The 19,292-nt window shown below is 39.5% G+C and overlaps 1 protein-coding gene across 1 annotated transcript in view; it reads right to left on the reverse strand.

Moving 5' to 3' along the window:
• Positions 1–11,619, reverse strand: part of LOC110173384 (centrosomal protein of 164 kDa-like) — an 18,219-nt gene extending 6,600 nt beyond the window's left edge. The window contains 23 exon segments of the mRNA XM_055151928.1: positions 333–401; positions 483–566; positions 660–803; positions 1,302–1,424; positions 1,506–1,580; positions 1,730–1,925; positions 2,427–2,558; positions 2,892–3,196; positions 3,198–3,291; positions 3,380–3,450; positions 3,534–3,578; positions 4,268–4,357; positions 4,434–4,511; positions 4,590–4,697; positions 4,871–5,227; positions 5,342–5,431; positions 5,508–5,552; positions 5,554–5,772; positions 5,945–6,317; positions 6,720–6,831; positions 6,928–7,011; positions 9,640–9,699; positions 11,572–11,619. Coding sequence (XP_055007903.1) covers positions 333–401; positions 483–566; positions 660–803; positions 1,302–1,424; positions 1,506–1,580; positions 1,730–1,925; positions 2,427–2,558; positions 2,892–3,196; positions 3,198–3,291; positions 3,380–3,450; positions 3,534–3,578; positions 4,268–4,357; positions 4,434–4,511; positions 4,590–4,697; positions 4,871–5,227; positions 5,342–5,431; positions 5,508–5,552; positions 5,554–5,772; positions 5,945–6,317; positions 6,720–6,831; positions 6,928–7,006 — 2,889 coding nt within the window. The 5' untranslated portion in view covers positions 7,007–7,011; positions 9,640–9,699; positions 11,572–11,619.
• Positions 11,620–19,292: the final 7,673 nt, after the last annotated feature.

Here is a 19,292-nt window from a genome sequence, read left to right on the forward strand (position 1 = left end):
ACCTAATACAGGAATCACATTTCAGGACATGTTTGTACAGAGTAAACTACAAGGTTACTATTTTTATGCAGAAAGATAGGATATTTTTTTGTGTGTGTAATTGATCGTACTTTGTGATTTGCTAATTGCGTCCATTCAAATTGCGATTTGGATTCTACTGCGGGTCCACACAGAAGTGAATTTGAATGATGTGAATATTTTGTGGCATTTAGTTTTACATTTACACAATAAGTACTTTGCAAGAAAGACGTCTACTTTGTACATATGTTTAAAAAATAAGCTTCCAACAATAAAACATATAATTGTTGTTGATATAAGTACTATGTTTCTACCTCTATCTGTCTGTCCACTTCCTGTTCCTCCACTCCCAAACTTTTCCTCCTTCTGTTCAAATCTTCTTCCTGAAAAATCAGCACAATCATTTAGAAACCTTACACTGTTGTGAAGTAGAAAAATACTACTACAGCTACTGCAGCTGTTACCTTGGACTGCAGCAGAGCTTCCTGGCTCTGCAGTCGGCCGGTCCGTAGCTCCAACTCATCTGACAAGTCTCTAAGTTCATTCTCCTAAAAATAAATGTAAATATAAGAATAGTTTTGTTCACTTGGTTAATTCACACAACATATTCATTAATAAAAATATCTTTCTGCTGGTGTTACCTTGCGTGCGTTTTCCAATTGTATTTTCTCGATCTGAACATTGTGCTGTATTCTGATTTTCTCCAGTTCAAGACCATGAGACGCGTCCAACTGGTGTATTTCGTCTTTAAGTCTGATCATCATACGTTCCCTCTCAAGGCTCTCCTGAAAGAGGAGATTCGATTTTATGTCATACTTTCAGATGAGACAAAAAGGAGCTAGAATTCATGTGCAGACTACATGGTATTTTGGTATAGTATAAGCAATAGCCCAAAGGAAAAAAAAACACAAATACATAACCAGATCATTTAAATCAGTGTCTTGCTGTGCACATTGTGGGTGTTGTATTGTGAGATTATAGACCTGATCACTTATAAATGATTCTAGTTCAGTATTTGTGGTTATCACATCATTTTCCCTTTAGCCAAATAATAAACCAAAGGAGATGCCAACAATAAGAATTAGCAGTAAAAAACATTTGTACAGTTGACAGAATTGAGTTTCTCCTTTGCCATGGATCCTACCTGGACATCTGAGGGATTGCACAAAGTATTTGCCAGTAGTAAACCAGCTTTTGTTAACTTTTTGTTTAATATTGTTTTGGCTAATGCATCTTTGTGGCTGTTTTTCCGTATAAACAGCCTGTGTTATTGTGCCAGTTACCTCGTTCCTGTATTTCTCTCTGATGTCATCAATCTCTCTCCTATGCGCCTCCTTCAGCTGCTCCATCTTCCTCCGGTGCTCTCGCTCCTCCTCCTCTCTCACTTCCTGCAGCACGTCCGACAGCTTTGATACAAACATTCAAATTGATTTAAAAGAACTAAACACAACAGAATGTTCATGAAAGAGTAAGTAACTGAATCTAACCTCCCTACGGTATTCAGACAGATGTTGTTCAGGTTTGGAACTTGCAACATCTGTCTTTTCTCCAGTGCTTTTGACCTTTACACAAAAACATGACAAAAAGCAGGTGGCAGACCCAGAAAAGTTAGATACAAAACATGGTTTTGGTGTAGATAAACACTGAAAATATTTGTACATGATTAGGCACAATCTAAATGTGCCTAATATGTCCATGCCAGTGTCCTTGCCTCTTGTCTGAGGGCGCTGAGTCTCTTCTCTTTGTTGCTCTGAAGTCTCTCTTTCTCCTCCTCTATCTCCTCTTCAGTCTCAACCTTCAGTCGCTCCAGGTCCTGCTTCTTTTTGACTTCAAGCTTCTTTCTCTCTGCCTCTTGTTCCTCTTCTAATTCAGTCTGGAGGTTTGTGAGGATGGCTTTTCTCTCCTGCCTGAATAGGATGACACAATGTACACCAAATTTTAGTGCCCTTTCATTCAAACCACAATTATGACATAGCACTATTATTATGTTATTATACAGGTCTTATAATCTCCCCTTTACTTTGTCTTTTCAGATTATAGAATATTATTATGTCATACTCATGGTGGACAAGAGACATTTTTCCCTATTTTTATTGTTATGATAATTTCATTCAAATATCCAAAAGATGAATTCACAAATGTTGAACCTGAACATGCTGTATTACCAGATATATCAGCATTTTAACTAAATGTGTTTTACCTGCCCCCACCTCTATTGCATGATATTGTGTTATAGAATGTTGTGATGAAATTCTTTTTATACTTTACTGAATAGCTTTAAATAAACTTTGATGCATCTCACAGTTATATTATCAATTGTGACAACTATAATCGGGATTAGTTATAAAATCAAATTATCAAATCAAATTCTGCTATTACATTTTTGCAAATAGATTTTCGGCTCAAACCTGATGTTTTGTTCCTGCTCCTCACAGTGGGCTCGTACAGATGCTCTGAGCTCCTCCAGAACTTTTTCAGACTCGTCTTTAAGTTTGGCTTCTTCCTCTTTTCTTTTTGTTACCAGTGACTCGCGTAGCATCCTGGGACCAAAAAAAATGTACATATGGTTTCACTTTCAAAATGGTTTATTTTGACTGGTGGTGTGTGGGCAAGTGTGAACATACTGTATCACATCATAATTTAGACGTGACGTGATTAAACCCAGAACTAAACAGGACTAAACCCAGTCTATATCATGACTAAATATTTTGTTTAACTTAAATTTACATAAAGCTCCTCATTGAATAGTTATTGGATGGGCCTCTTGTATAATTAAAACAAATAATTTCAAGACAGAATTCCTTTATGGTTTTCATAGCTTTCACACTGGTGCAATATACACAATGTATAACAACAAAGTACAAACTGCATACCTCAGTCTCTCCTCACTCTCAGCCTTTAGCCTCCTCTCCTCCTCTTCTTCTTGTCTCTTCAGTTCGTCTTGAAGTTTTTGAATCCTCTTTTGTTTTTCCTTCATCAGTTTCTCTCTCTCCTCCTGTTCCTCACGATCTGACGTGTGTTCATGTCTCTCAATAGGCTCATCTTTCTTCTCTCGGCTTTGAATGGACAGCTTTGTATCTTGACTTGGTCCTGGGCGGCCCCTTGAAGTTTCAGGTCTCTTAAACCCAATGGAAGACCCCAAGATCAGTGTTTTTGGGGAGGAGGTGGTCTTTTGTGTCTGAATGAGAGGAGTCGGAAAATGTAGGAGAAGGACTCGATTGATGCAGCTTCAGACGATCCACTCTGGGAGCAGGTGCCTCCTTCAGCTTTGGCCTAACAAAATACCCAAAATTTACTATGAAATGCAAAAAAAATTAATAAATAAAGAGTATTATAATATAATATAAAATATTAGGCTTACCTGGTTTCAGCAGCCTTTTTCTCTAATGATGGACTAATTGAGCTCAAGAGGTCTTTTATATCTCCCAGATTCTTCAACAAGAAAATATATTTTCATGAATAAATATTTGAACATTGTAAAATACAAGAAATATATAATGCTAATTTCAATTAACCTTGTTATGTGTGAAGGAGGAAGCATCACTGTTTATACTGTCATCCTGCAAGGGTAGATGGTCATTTAATTAAAAAAAAATATAATAATAATAATAATTATGATGATGAAGTTACTACAAACACACAACTGCACAAAATCAAAGCATCTACATGCAACACATCTCAGGCAAGAGAAGTGGCATGTAAAAAATGAGACGGCAAAGCAATTAAACTAACGAAGCTAGTCAGTCTAAAGAATTCCTTATGATCTTACAAAAAGAAATAATAAGGTACTCCTCATGGCTTTTGCACATTTTGGACACAAGTATTATTTGTTCCTAGTCTTAAATTGCAAAAGTCCACTCCTAAAGGGCATTTTGCAAATAACGTTAACCACAAGAAGAATCATGACAGAATCATTAACAGGAGATGATTAACAGACAAAAGACGACACACATATATTGACAATTAAGATTAAGATCGTACTACTCTAGTAATAAAAGAATGTTTCAATTATGTCTACTTCCTCCTCATGCACATAAAAAATCTATGAAGGGTAAAATCAATATGAAAGCTGTTTAATCTGAGTTTATGAGATTCTGTAGAGGTTTTTCTTGCTCTGAATCTGCAATTGAGGCGTGACATTTATCAGCACTAGAACAGTTGATTGATAATAAATTCCTGTTAGCCCTCATAATCTATAATAATAATAATAATAATAATAGTAATAATTATAATCATAATTGTGTCTTACTTGATGTGACAGTGGCTCTGGGCTAAGGTCTCTACAAAGGGCAAGATTTTGTAACTCTGGCTCTGGAGCTTCTGCACTGCCTTCACTGTCCTTAAAACATAAAAATATGTTTAGATTATTAATTAAAAAAAGAAACATCATAAAAATCATAAAAAATAATTAGTACCTCATACTGTAGGCCACTTCCAAGATCATCTATATTCAAATGGAGGGTTTTCAGTGGACGGTCTGAATCATTTCGACTCTGTTGTAAAATGTTCAGGCTGATCAAACCTAATACACATTTTAAACAGAATCTTGTTAAAGGCAAATGTTAACGTACCTTATTTTCATCATCGTCCTCTTCATCATCCAAACCAAGTGAATTTAAAGACACTCTCTCTTCATGTCTCATGCCCAAAACACTGGACACACCACTGCTTCTGGGATCCTGGAAACAGCAGACACTTAATCACTATTACTACACCTATATAGTCCTACTATTACTCCTCACAACTTCTTTCTGATAAAATAAGGAAAATAAATCTGCCAAAAATGATGTATTACAACAATGAAAGTAATGTTTTACAAATGTAGAAATGTATGCTGTGTTGTAAACATTACCCCGAGGGAAGTCTTGAGTGGCTCTAGCCCCGCTGCACTCCCCAGAGGCCGTCTCAGAGGCGGGACAGACCCCAGCGGTCCAAGTCCCGGGGCGTCTAGACCCCGGAGAGGAGCCAGCCCCCCAAGTGGAGACGTGAGGGGTCTCAAAGCAGAGCCCAAAGAGTCCTCCTTCTTTTTCTTCTTCACTTTCTTTTTCTCCTTCACTTTCTTTTTCTTTTTGTCCTTTTTGGCTCCTCCTGAACTCGCTGCCTGTTTACATCTCTCTCGTTCCTGGATCACAAGATTGCGGTAGTTTTCGTCACCTGGATGTTCCCATGACGACTGTCCCGTGGAGAAGTNCAATTGAGGCGTGACATTTATCAGCACTAGAACAGTTGATTGATAATAAATTCCTGTTAGCCCTCATAATCTATAATAATAATAATAATAATAATAATAATAGTAATAATTATAATCATAATTGTGTCTTACTTGATGTGAAGGTGGCTCTGGGCTAAGGTCTCTAGAAAGGGCAAGATTTTGTAACTCTGGCTCTGGAGCTTCTGCACTGCCTTCACTGTCCTTAAAACATAAAAATATGTTTAGATTATTAATTAAAAAAAGAAACATCATAAAAATCATAAAAAATAATTAGTACCTCATACTGTAGGCCACTTCCAAGATCATCTATATTCAAATGGAGGGTTTTTCAGTGGACGGTCTGAATCATTTCGACTCTGTTGTAAAATGTTCAGGCTGATCAAACCTAATACACATTTTAAACAGAATCTTGTTAAAGGCAAATGTTAACGTACCTTATTTTCATCATCGTCCTCTTCATCATCCAAACCAAGTGAATTTAAAGACACTCTCTCTTCATGTCTCATGCCCAAAACACTGGACACACCACTGCTTCTGGGATCCTGGAAACAGCAGACACTTAATCACTATTACTACACCTATATAGTCCTACTATTACTCCTCACAACTTCTTTCTGATAAAATAAGGAAAATAAATCTGCCAAAATGATTGATTACAACAATGAAAGTAATGTTTTACAAATGTAGAAATGTATGCTATGTTGTAAACATTACCCCGAGGGAAGTCTTGAGTGGCTCTAGCCCCCCTGCACTCCCCAGAGGCCGTCTCAGAGGCGGGACAGACCCCAGCGGTCCAAGTCCCGGGGCGTCTAGACCCCGGAGAGGAGCCAGCCCCCCAAGTGGAGACGTGAGGGGTCTCAAAGCAGAGCCCAAAGAGTCCTCCTTCTTTTTCTTCTCCTTCACTTTCTTTTTCTCCTTCACTTTCTTTTCTTTTTTGTCCTTTTTGGCTCCTCCTGAACTCGCTGCCTGTTTACATCTCTCTCGTTCCTGGATCACAAGATTGCGGTAGTTTTCGTCACCTGGATGTTCCCATGACGACTGTCCCGTGGAGAAGTTGAAATAGTAAATGTCCCCAGTTACATTTTGGCTGTAAAAATAAGCAAACAAATGTTGATACGGATATATATAACACCCTGAATACATTTTCAAGCCACTACATGTATTTTGCCTACCCTTGATCAATACACAGGCATCAACTTCACACAACCAACAACCCAATTAATAAAGCACGATAAAAAAAATCTATTGTGCTACTTACTCTATCCACAGCTGTAAGGAATGAATAAAATCTGTAACTGCATTGTAATATCAACTTTATGATTGTATAATAAGAAACTGTTTTGTCAACACAGCTTTAACATCACTACAGCTAAAATGGTCCTGGGGCTGTTGTTAAGGAAACCCCCCCTCAAGTGTCATATGTCAAAACCACATGTTAAGTGTTGATTAGGACAAAACAAACAGACACGGCTTGGTTTTTACTTCTCACCATGGTTTCCAGCCACTGGGCAAAGGGGCAATAACTCCCTCGCGGGCCAACCACATAAGCTCTGGCTCAGTGTCTGGGTCAATGCCAATCTCTTTAGCATAATCTCTAACCTCTGGGGTAAAAAAAAAAAGTTTATGAGAAAAAACAAATTTTAAAACGTTTATTAATGTAACTATCACCACACGCTGGCTGAATATATCATGCATACCTTGTTCAGAGGGAGGATAGTCATCGTCATATTCCTCCTCAAGGATGAGCTGATCTCCTACTAGAACAGCTCCAGACATGTTCACTGAAAAAAAACAATGTCAATTAAAGCCGCGCGCGGCGATGGTGGCCCTCGCCCCGGCGCGCACCGCCTCCCCACGCGACCTCCAGGGACTCGCGACCGCCCCGGCACCTCACCCTCTCTTCCCGACATCCGCCCAGGTCGACAGCTCGTCCATTAGACACATTACATAATGCACCTTTCAATATTTTTAGGAGTCATTGCGCCCGTGCTGGCCAACAGTGGAAAATGCACCATGTCCGTTATATATATTTTTGCTCATAATCATGCATAGAACTTATTCCCTGAATTTGGTAGAAATCTGATAATGTTGACATGTCATGTCTATTCTAGGGGGCGCTATGGAGTTCACTTTTCATATACTTTATAGTGTATTATATTCAGGCTGGGATCAGGCATTACTGATTCAAATTTCAGCACGATCAGACTAAGTCTGTCCCTGTAATAATTTTTAAACTATTTTTGGTGGAGTCTTTGCGCCCCTGCTGGCCAGTGATGAAAAATGCATCATGTTCGTAATAAACTTTTTTGCTTGTAATCATGCGTAGAATTTAATTCCCGAATTTGGTACTAATCTGATAATGTTGACGTTTCATGTCTAAGCTAGGGGGCACTATAGAGTTCACTTTTATTAAATTTCATATTTCATTACATTCAGGCCTGGATCACACAATTGTGATTTGAATTTGAGTTCTCTAGGACAATGCCTGTGGCCATGACAGGTCACCGAAAAAACAGGAAATGAAGGCGTTCTTCGCCGGCGTGCTACGGGCGGAGTATCTCAAAAAAAATGGGCAACTTCTGTGAGTTTATGTCTGTAGATGTGACATGTCAAATTTGAGCTCATTTGGACAAAACCCTGGGGACTTGAATCTTTTCATAGACACCCAAGTCAAAACGGCGCCGAATTTTTGATCCAATATGGCCGACTTCCTGTTTGTCATAGGGGTGCACAATGATTGGCTTTTTTGTTTGTCTCCTTGAGTTCTATCACTGTTCCAAATTTCGTGACCGTATGACAAAATTTGCCTCTCAGACTCCCATTCATTTTAAAATGTGCATTTTCAAGGGGGCGCTGTTGAGTGGGGGGCTTTGGGCATTGTCGCGATGCCCATTTTATGAAATTTTTCACCGGACCGATTGATCTGATACCCGGTTTCAGCACAATCGGACTAACCCTGTGTGCGTAATCATTTTTTAACTATTTGTTGAGGGAGTCGTTGCGCCCCTGCTGGCCAACCGTGAAAAATATCCCATGTCCGTAATAAACTTTTTTGCTTGTTATCATGCTTAGAATTTTATTTCCGAATTTGGTGCTAATCCGATAATATTGACGTTTCATGTCTATTCTAGGGGGCGCTATAGAGTTCACTTTTCATATGTTTTATAGTGTATTATATTCAGGCTGGGATCAGGCATTACTGATTCAAATTTCAGCACGATCGGACTAAACGTGTCCCTGTAATAATTTTTAAACTATTTTTGGGGGGAGTCTTTGCGCCCCTGCTGGCCAATGGTGGAAAATGCATCATGTCCATAATAGACTTTTTTGCTTGTAATCATGCATAGAATTTAATTCCCAAATTTGGTACAAATCTGATAATGTTGACGTTTCACGTCTATGGTAGGGGGCGCTATAGAGTTCACTTTTATTAAATTTCATATTTCATTACATTCAGGCCTGGATCACACAATTGTGATTTGAATTTGAGTTCTCTAGGACAATGCCTGTGGCCGTGACAGGTCACCGAAAAAACAGGAAATGAAGGCGTTCTTCGCCGGCGTGCTACGGGCGAACTGTAAGGATTATCAAAATAAAAATTTATGATTTTTGTGAGTTTATGTCTGTAGATGTGAAATGTCAAATTTGAGCTCATTTGGAGAAAACCCTGGGGACTTGAATCTTTTTGTAGACACCCAAGTCAAAATGGCGCCGAATTTTTGATCCAATATGGCCGACTTCCTGTTCGTCATAGGGGTGCACAATGATTGGCTTTTTGGCTTGTCTCCTTGAGTTCTATCACTGTTCCGAATTTCGTGATCATACACCAAAATTTGTGTCTGAGCCTCCAATTCATTTCAAAATTATGAAATTTCAAGGGGGCGCTGTTGAGTGGGGGGGCTTTGGACATTGTCGCGATGCCCATTTTATGAAATTTTTTGCCAGACCGGTCGATCTGGACCCTGGTTTGGGGACTTTTCGTCGACGTTCAGGCCCTCAAAATCGAGATCGTTTGCAAAGAAAAATAATAAATACAGCCGCAAGCAGCGATGATCGGCACCTCGCGCGCGCTTACGCCGCGCCCCGCAATCACCGCGCCCCTCAATCACCGCGCCTCACACTGACCCTAATAAGCCTAAACTTAAACCTTACCCTAATCGTAATCCTAACCATAGCCCCAACCCTAGCCCTAAAAATCTTAATTTAATTTTCTGCAATTTTTTAAATTTGGAAAAAAAAAATAAAATCCAAGATGTCGGACTTCCGGTTTGTAAAGGGGCGTGGTCACAATATACATTTTTGTTCTTATTGCCATGATGCATCTGGCTACCAAAATTTGGTTTGGCTAAACTAGATCTCTTCCCATTTTAAACAGTAGGTTTAGGCTGTGTCTGCTAGTCTTCACCTACCAGTGCTTGGAGTTGAAATCTTCTCCTTCTCTGTTTGCGTGTGTCCACGAGAGCTGCGATCTGCAAATGAACAGAAAGTCCTCCTGTTTCACTCTTATACAAAAATGCTTTGTGAGTCACAAAGCTTTGAACATGACATGGCAGATTTAAAAAATCAAAGTCTTGGTTATCGTCTTGGTTATCGTCTTGGTTACCACGGAACTTGGTAACCAAGACGATAGCAGTGAACCCAGAGCCAAAGGAAGAAAATGGACCTTCAAACTATGGAATTAAACTCTGGAAACTACAGAAACATTTCTTCATATGTAGCTGCAAAGTATCAATTCTGAGATTTGGGAATTTTAGACCCCGTTTACACTGAAACGAATCCACGTATCACCGTATCAGAAACAATCTGCGTCCAGACACGTCATATCTGTGTCCGCAAGCCTTCCCTATTCACACAGCTTTGAGCATATTTGTTTACGTTTTACAGAAACAAAACGTAAAACCACGTGTCTAATCTGCATTAACTGAGCGCTCAAAAAACTGCTCGCTTTTGTGCGCTGATGTGGTTCAGCTTCTGTCGGACTAAAGGACACAACTCAGTGGATTATCTGTGTTCTTTCTGTGACAGAGGGATCTTCTGCTGATGCTGACTCTGTTCTTAAACCAGGACTAAACCAGGTCTAAACCAGGACTAAACCAGGACTAAACCAGGACTAAACCCAAGCCTAAACTTAACTAAGTTAAACTAAGTTAACTTTGTTAACTTAAAGTGTGTAAACATTTTTTAACTATTTTTGGGGGGATTCTTTGCGCCCCTGCTGGCCAGTGGTGGGAAATGCATCATGTCCGTAATAGACTTTTTTGCTTGTAATCATGCATAGAATTTAATTCCCAAATTTGGTACAAATCTGATAATGTTGACGTTTCACGTCTATGGTAGGGGGCGCTATAGAGTTCACTTTTATTAAATTTCATATTTCATTACATTCAGGCCTGGATCACACAATTGTGATTTGAATTTGAGTTCTCTAGGACAATGCCTGTGGCCGTGACAGGTCACCGAAAAAACAGGAAATGAAGGCGTTCTTCGCCGGCGTGCTACGGGCGAACCGTAAGGATTATCAAAATAAAAATTTATGATTTTTGTGAGTTTATGTCTGTAGATGTGACATGTCAAATTTGAGCTCATTTGGAGAAAACCCTGGGGACTTGAATCTTTTTGTAGACACCCAAGTCAAAATGGCGCCGAATTTTTGATCCAATATGGCTGACTTCCTGTTCGTCATAGGGGTGCACAATGATTGGCTTTTTGGCTTGTCTCCTTGAGTTCTATCACTGTTCCGAATTTCGTGATCATACGCCAAAATTTGTGTCTGAGCCTCCAATTCATTTCAAAATTTTGAAATTTCAAGGGGGCGCTGTTGAGTGGGGGGGCTTTGGACATTGTCGCGATGCCCATTTTATGAAATTTTTCGCCAGACCGGTCGATCTGGACCCTGGTTTGGGGACTTTTCGTCGACGTTCAGGCCCTCAAAATCGAGATCGTTTGCAAAGAAAAATAATAAATACAGCCGCAAGCGGCGATGATCGGCACCTCGCGCGCGCTTACGCCGCGCCCCGCAAACGCCGCGCCCCTCAATCACCGCGCCTCACACTGACCCTAATAAGCCTAAACTTAAACCTTACCCTAATCGTAATCCTAACCATAGCCCCAACCCTAGCCCTAAAAATCTTAATTTAATTTTCTGCAATTTTTTTAAATTTGGAAAAAAAAAAAAAAAATCCAAGATGTCGGACTTCCGGTTTGTAAAGGGGCGTGGTCACAATATACATTTTTGTTCTTATTGCCATGATGCATCTGGCTACCAAATTTGGTTTGGCTAAACTAGATCTCTTCCCATTTTAAACAGTAGGTTTAGGCTGTGTCTGCTAGTCTTCACCTACCAGTGCTTGGAGTTGAAATCTTCTCCTTCTCTGTTTGCGTGTGTCCACGAGAGCTGCGATCTGCAAATGAACAGAAAGTCCTCCTGTTTCACTCTTATACAAAAATGCTTTGTGAGTCACAAAGCTTTGAACATGACATGGCAGATTTAAAAAATCAAAGTCTTGGTTATCGTCTTGGTTATCGTCTTGGTTACCACAGAACTTGGTAACCAAGACGATAGCAGTGAACCCAGAGCCAAAGGAAGAAAATGGACCTTCAAACTATGGAATTAAACTCTGGAAACTACAGAAACATTTCTTCATATGTAGCTGCAAAGTATCAATTCTGAGATTTGGGAATTTTAGACCCCGTTTACACTGAAACGAATCCACGTATCACCGTATCAGAAACAATCTGCGTCCAGACACGTCATATCTGTGTCCGCAAGCCTTCCCTATTCACACAGCTTTGAGCATATTTGTTTACGTTTTACAGAAACAAAACGTAAAACCACGTGTCTAATCTGCATTAACTGAGCGCTCAAAAAACTGCTCGCTTTTGTGCGCTGATGTGGTTCAGCTTCTGTCGGACTAAAGGACACAACTCAGTGGATTATCTGTGTTCTTTCTGTGACAGAGGGATCTTCTGCTGATGCTGACTCTGTTCTTAAACCAGGACTAAACCAGGTCTAAACCAGGTCTAAACCAGGACTAAACCAGGACTAAACCCAAGCCTAAACTTAACTAAGTTAAACTAAGTTAACTTTGTTAACTTAAAGTGTGTAAACATTTTTAAACTATTTTATGGGGGATTCTTTGCGCCCCTGCTGGCCAGTGGTGGGAAATGCATCATGTCCGTAATAGACTTTTTTGCTTGTAATCATGCATAGAATGTAATCCCCGAATTTGGTAGTAATCCGATAATGTTGTTGTTTATCTATGCTAGGGGGCGCTATAGTGTTCACGTTTCATATGTTTTATAGTGTATTATATTCAGGCCAAAAACTCGCATTAGTGATTCAAATTTCAGCATGATCGGACTAAACATGTCCCTGTAATAATTGGCCCTCGGCGAGGGGTATTGTTTTCGCTCGGTTTCTTTTTTTTATTATTCCCTTTTCCGACCAAACGATCGCATTTTTGACCCCCTGAACATCGACGAAAAGTCCCCAAACCGGGGTCCAGATCGATCGGCCCGGCGAAAAATTTGATAAAATGGACATTGTGACAATGACCAAAGTGACCCGACTCAACAGCGCCACCTAGAATTGGACCCCTATGGGAGTAGGGACATGCAAAGTTTGTCGCAGGGAAACGAAATTCGGAACAGTGATAGAGAACAATGAGACAAGCCAAAAGATGAATTGGAGCATGACCCTATGAATGAACAGGAAGTCGGCCATATTGGATCAAACATTCGGCGCCGTTTCGACTTGCGTGTGTGCACAATGCTACTAGTCCGTGGTGTTTGGTCCAAATGAGCTCAGATCTGACATGTCACATCTACAGACATAGCTTCACTGAAATCTTCCATGTTTTTGGGATACTCCTTACAGTTCGCCCGTAGCACGCCGGCGAATAACGCCTTCATTTCCTGTTTTTTCGGTGACCTGTCACGGCCACAGGCATTGTCCTAGAGAGCTCAAATTCAAATCACAATTGCGTGATCCAGGCCTGAATGTAATGAAATATGAAATCTAATAAAAGTGAACTCTATAGCGCCCCTAGCATAGACGTGAAACGTCAACATTATCGGATTTGTACCAAATTCGGGAATAAAATTCTATGCATGTTTACAAGCAAAAAAGTCCATTACGGACATGAGGTATTTTTCACACTTGGCCACCAGGGGCGCAAAGACTCCCCCCAGAAATAGTAAAAAAATCATTATATGCCCATGTTTAATCGGATCGCGTTGAAATTTGAATCAATGATGTGTGATCTCAGCCTGAATATAATACACTATAAAACATATGAAAAGTGAACTCTATAGCGCCCCCTAGCATAGACATGAAACGTCAACATTATCGGATTTGGACCAAATTCGGGAATTAAATTCTATCCATGATTACGAGCAAAAAAGTCAATCATTGTGCACCCCTATGACGAACAGGAAGTCGGCCATATTGGATCAAACATTCGCCACGGTTTTGACTTGGGGGTCTACAAAAAGATTCAAGTCCCCGGGGTTTGGTCCAAATGAGCTCAAATTTGACATGTCACATCTACAGACATAAACTCACAGAAGTTGCCAAATTTTTTTGGGATACTCCTCACAGTTCGCCCGTAGCACGCCGGCGAAAAACGCCTTCATTTCCTGTTTTTTCGGTGACCTGTCACGGCCACAGGCATTGTCCTAGAGAACTCAAATTCAAATCACAACTGTGTGATCCAGGCCTGAATGTAATGAAATATGAAATTTAATAAAAGTGAACTCTATAGCGCCCCCTAGCATAGACATGAAACATCTACATTATTGGATTTGTACCAAATTCGGGAATAAAATTCTCATGATTACAAGCAAAAAAGTCTATTACGAACATGCTGCATTTTCCACGTTTGGCCAGTAGGGGCGCAATGACTCCTCTGAAACAGGTTCACGGCGCCGATGACATCATACATGTAAAGTTCCATAAAGCCTTGTTACCATGGCAACTCCGGAACTCAAAGCTAAACTTCAAAGCTTTGTTTGGCCTCGGGGAGATTATAACAGTAGGCAAATCGCAAATCACAAATCGAAAATCACATATCGCTTAACGGAAAAGGCACATTTAGCTGAGCTTGACACAGAGCAAATCGTACAAAGATTTCAAACAGTAGACTTCACAGAGGAGACTTTACAGAGTAGATTTCACAGAGTAGGTCGCACTTTTTATCTGCGTAACAGTAAGTACAGCAACACTTACAAAACAACTCAATTATAAAACAAAAATGGCCAGAAATAACAGAGGAAATATACCCTTGACCTTAAACCATGACCTTAAACTAAAGAACTGTGGTCTTCGTGTGATAAAGAGTAGAGGGGTGTGCAAAAATATTGAAATATCGATATATCGTATCGTTTAATGTGATGACACAGTATCGATATTGTGGGCTGCTCTATCGATATATCACCAAGAGTATTTTTGGTTTATTTTACTAAATGATTTTGTTACAGCTACAGTTTCGTTGTTTGTTTAGTGGAAGGAAACTCGTTTGACATTTTCGCTGTTTTGAGGATTAAAATGTTTGTGTTTCATATGAACTTTGCACAAGAAGTGGTTTAACAAAGATTTTCCATGACTGGCCCTCGCCACTAACAAAGTTAGGGGCGAGGGGTATTGTTTTTCGTCGGTTTCTTACGTTTGTTTGTTTATTATTATTGGCCCTCGCCGCTCCGGGGCGAGGGCCACCATCGCCGCGCGCGGCTTTAATTAAAAGTTAAAATACTCAAAATTGTAACTATGAACAGATGACAACTAGTCTTACTGGTTTTACTTTACAGCATGTCTTGACACAAAAATGAATAGTAAAAACATTAACTGTGGACTTTGGAAATAACACATAACACCAAGTAACATACTACAGTGAATAATATTTTCCACAACCCTGCACAGATGTGTGTTTGTACTGGCCATGTAAACACACAAAAGCCAGACAAAAATGATCCAAAAAATTGTAACAGAATCTTTTCCATTTGTATCTTTTCGCTTTGATAAGAAGTCAAGCAAAACACATATTTACATGACAGGCCCACCCCTTATCAATTGTCAGAGCTGCTACCACCGCTACCCCTACCTCTGCTTTACTCCACACGCGGCTCAGATTGCTGCCATTACAGTCACTCCATGCTTTCTCACTGCCTCTGAAATTGGAGGTGCTGCAAATGAAAGCAGGGCCCTTGATTTGCAGACTTTGAAGATACTGATAGCTCCCATTGCGATTACAGAAGTGGGGTTGCCATGTAGTATTGTGCGTGGACAATGTTCAACATAAAAAGCATAAGAAAAGTGGACGGATGAGCAGTAAATGTTTGGATAGGATGAAGTTCAGTGATAATCTGGTAACATAAATGTCTTTTCCGCTAATAATGTGCATACTACAGACCCACGAGACAGATTTCGTACATGATCTTACACGAACACCCTTACTCGCCTTTTACGAGTGTAGACAATTTCACCTACATGTAAAAGCGTAATTCTGCTGAAAAGGGCAAAATGTACAGAAGTAAGTAGGGGGGAAAAAATCAATGTAGCAATTTAATTTGGAGCAGAGTGAACACTTTTACATATTACTGTACAAGATGCAAATGAGATTTTCTATCCTTGAATAATCATGTGTCTAAAAGGCTGGATCTCGCCGGGAGGTAATTACACCGTACTGATCATTAAATAACCCCTGTTCTCACTTTCACACTCTCTGGTCTGGACTCATCTTTTTTTAAACCACTACTACTATATAGTATAGGCACAACAAGCAGGTCTGGAATAGTATAAAACGTATAGATTAAAAAGAGCCATAATGAATTATTTAAATGTATTTTTATTTGTCAAATCATATGAAAGGATTAATTAGATCACTATATTCATAAGATCACTTTTATAAATAACAGATCTACATTAAGACACAACAGAATGTGAAAAATGACAAACAACTTCATAGACAATATGCTCCCCTATAATTTACTTGCACACAAGCCCAATCCCACAAAACTATGCTGACACAAACACTCAAGGAAACTTTACAAAAATGTTTTGCCCACGGAAACAGACAAAAAAACAAAGGCAGACCCACACATCTGTAATGACCTGCTCTACCCCTGAGCCACTGCGTTTCACCATGTAGAGCAGTGAGAGCTGTTTTGTTCATATCTCAGACATCACGCTGAGATCAGCTAACACAAGAGGTATAGTGCATTCAGACAAAATGGAACACTTAAAAGCATTGTACTCAATGTTTATGCCCTAAAAACACAATAAACGTTCACCCGTGGTCCACACTCATCCCTCATTTTCTTAACACATCTTAACTATCCTGCCAAAGTCTGGTTTGTTAGCAGTGGTGTCATGCTAACAATAACTACTATACTTTTACTATACTAGATAAAAAAAATGCAAACAGTGCAACTATAGCTTCACTGTTTCTATGGCCCCTAATCCATCTGCGTTCATGTGTTACACATCTCTATACAAATGCCATGCTGACAGGCTGGAGAGGGACCGGTACCATTAACAGCTGTGACTAATAGTTGTGATGTGGTGTGATTTGCTGTAACAAGTCACACTCTATTTACCTTTTACATGGGCTATTTTTACTGTGTGAAAGTAGTGTATTTGCCTTTTGCTAAATAGTAAATGATAAATAGTAGTTGGAAACAAATTTCTAGAAACTATATTTATGTAAAGTCTAGGCCCATTTAGCAACTTAATTTAGGTACATCTGTATTATTGTTTAACTTTGTGCCCTTGTTGTCCCCCTTTTTGGACCTTGGAAAAATACCTGTCCCCACCTGACCATATACTTCCTTTTCACTTTTTCACTCTCACCAACTTCATGTGTTTCTTTCATAAAGCTTCTTTTCTCCTGTGTAACTACTCCTCTTGCCCTGAAACACAACCCATAATAATCCCCCATTCACTTTGTAGTATAAAATGCAGGAAATCATTGTCTCTGAACTGTAGCTTAGCTTGTCTGGATACAAATGTACCAATAAATTATAATGATGCCCTTATACACACAGAATTTGAAGTAGCGAGGTCCACAATCCATTTCCTATCTACACTGGGGCAGACTGACATGGTTTCTGCTCAAGCCTCTCCGAACACCACCAAACCCGCAAACATATTCAGACATCAGATTTACTTGTGCAAGGGTCGGAAAGTGATTTTCTGCTGCCCCGCCCCAGCCCTTGAGTTTAAATAAATATATCCCGGACGGTTGCAGGTTAAAAGCATGTGTAAAATCTATAAAGCTCAAACAGAAAGGATTGCTACCGTTCTCGTTCCAAAACCCATTATGGTGGTTGTCAGTAGAAGGTCAGCATTATGGCTCAGAGCTGCCTCGAGGAATTTAGTATGGATCACCTTTACCATGCAGGGCTCCATCCCAGCTGTCATCTGGCCCAAACGCATTACCGGCCAGGATAATATGCTTATTATATAGCTTATATGCCAGCTCACGAAGCCGCGGGGCAATAAGAAGAGCAATTACAAGGACGAGGGTGTGTAGTGCCACGTCTGCTCGCTTGTGTCTATGCCCACACCTGCCGCATTTACCTTTCAAAGCCAATAAAAAGGATAATGTGTTATTTTCAAAGTCGCATCAATGTTTAAACAGTTATCAGTCATCAGCTATGGCTCACTGCTCACTGATGATCTCCAGTACAAGGACATTAGGCCTGTCCGACTAGGAGGAAAACTCAAGCATACATTATAGCTTCATACTTGTTCAACTTTCATAACTTTATAAGCACTATTACAAACTAAGCTACAGCAATGTACAGGGTAAATAAGGGTCAATTTATTGCCTGATCAGCCAGTCCCTCCTACATTCTGTTCAAACCCAGAAGGGGACTGAAATTGGACCGATAAGCGTGAAAAACATCTGTCCGAACTTGAGATGATCCAACTACAGTCACTAATTTGTAGCACGTGTCTCTCAAATGAGGAAGACATCATCTCTCTAAAATTTGTGTAACATTCAGAACAAAATATATTCTTTTATCAAAGATAAATAACAGTTTGGTGCTTTGATCAGTGATTTTATAAAAATATGCGTTGTTTCTCAGTCCTTTATGTGTTTTCTTTCTCTCTTTTATGTGTAAACTGCCATGTTTTTTTTTTTATGTGAATGGACCCTGCGTCTCCCTGATTGGGTTGTCAAAAGTGTTAATATCCAGATACTAATTGGTAGTCAAAGAATTATTGATGTTGAAAAAGAATAACATTAACAGGACACAGTTGGATTTGCAGAATAGCTTAATAAAGGTCTTCATCTAGTGGACCACATGGTAATGATAAAAACACTATTAACAAGACCTAAGGGTAATTTCAGTACATTTGTCCTCGCCTGGATTTTTTCCTTAATTTTGCTATTAAAACTTCCCCTTTTGCCCCCTAATGAAGTGTTATATATCCTTTTTCAGGACCACCTCTTATTTCACAATCTGCATGAAGTCAACCATCTTCACTCACTATACTCTTTGGCAAATTTTGGGTCAATGAAAATGGATGGAGCACACGCATTTGGCAGAAAACAAAGTTCCTATTGGACACTTGTTTTCCCTATGTCATCATGCAGGGTGCGTGATGTAGGATAATGCCGGAAATAGGCTTGGAAAGCAACAACTCTCATCTTTTCAAGAGTAAAGTAAGTAAGTTTCTATCTTTTATGGTTGGAAAGTTACGCGCGGTTCTATAAAACACATTCCCAGGTATTGTATAAGATACCGTTGGGGTTAATGTGTGTTGAAAGTGAAAACAGAACATAAAATTTATAACATTTTGGTATTGAAATCGACATTGAGATCAAGTGTTTGACATTTTATCAGTAACTGTTCCCTATCCTAGACCATTTCCAGGTATTAGCAGCAGTATAATGTATTTTCACTTACACTACCTGTGTTTTTGTAAAATTGTCAATGCCATCTGACTATGTGCGCAGTTAAAGTAGTTCATCTTATTTTATACTTCTCAATATGTAATTTGTAAATGTGTTTTGTAAATCTGTGATTAATTACACTTTTATTATACATTCCTTTCCCA

Source organism: Boleophthalmus pectinirostris, unplaced genomic scaffold, assembly GCF_026225935.1.
Source record: "Boleophthalmus pectinirostris isolate CB_2022bp ecotype Guang Dong unplaced genomic scaffold, ASM2622593v1 HiC_scaffold_16, whole genome shotgun sequence".
NCBI classification, from domain to species: domain Eukaryota; kingdom Metazoa; phylum Chordata; class Actinopteri; order Gobiiformes; family Gobiidae; genus Boleophthalmus; species Boleophthalmus pectinirostris.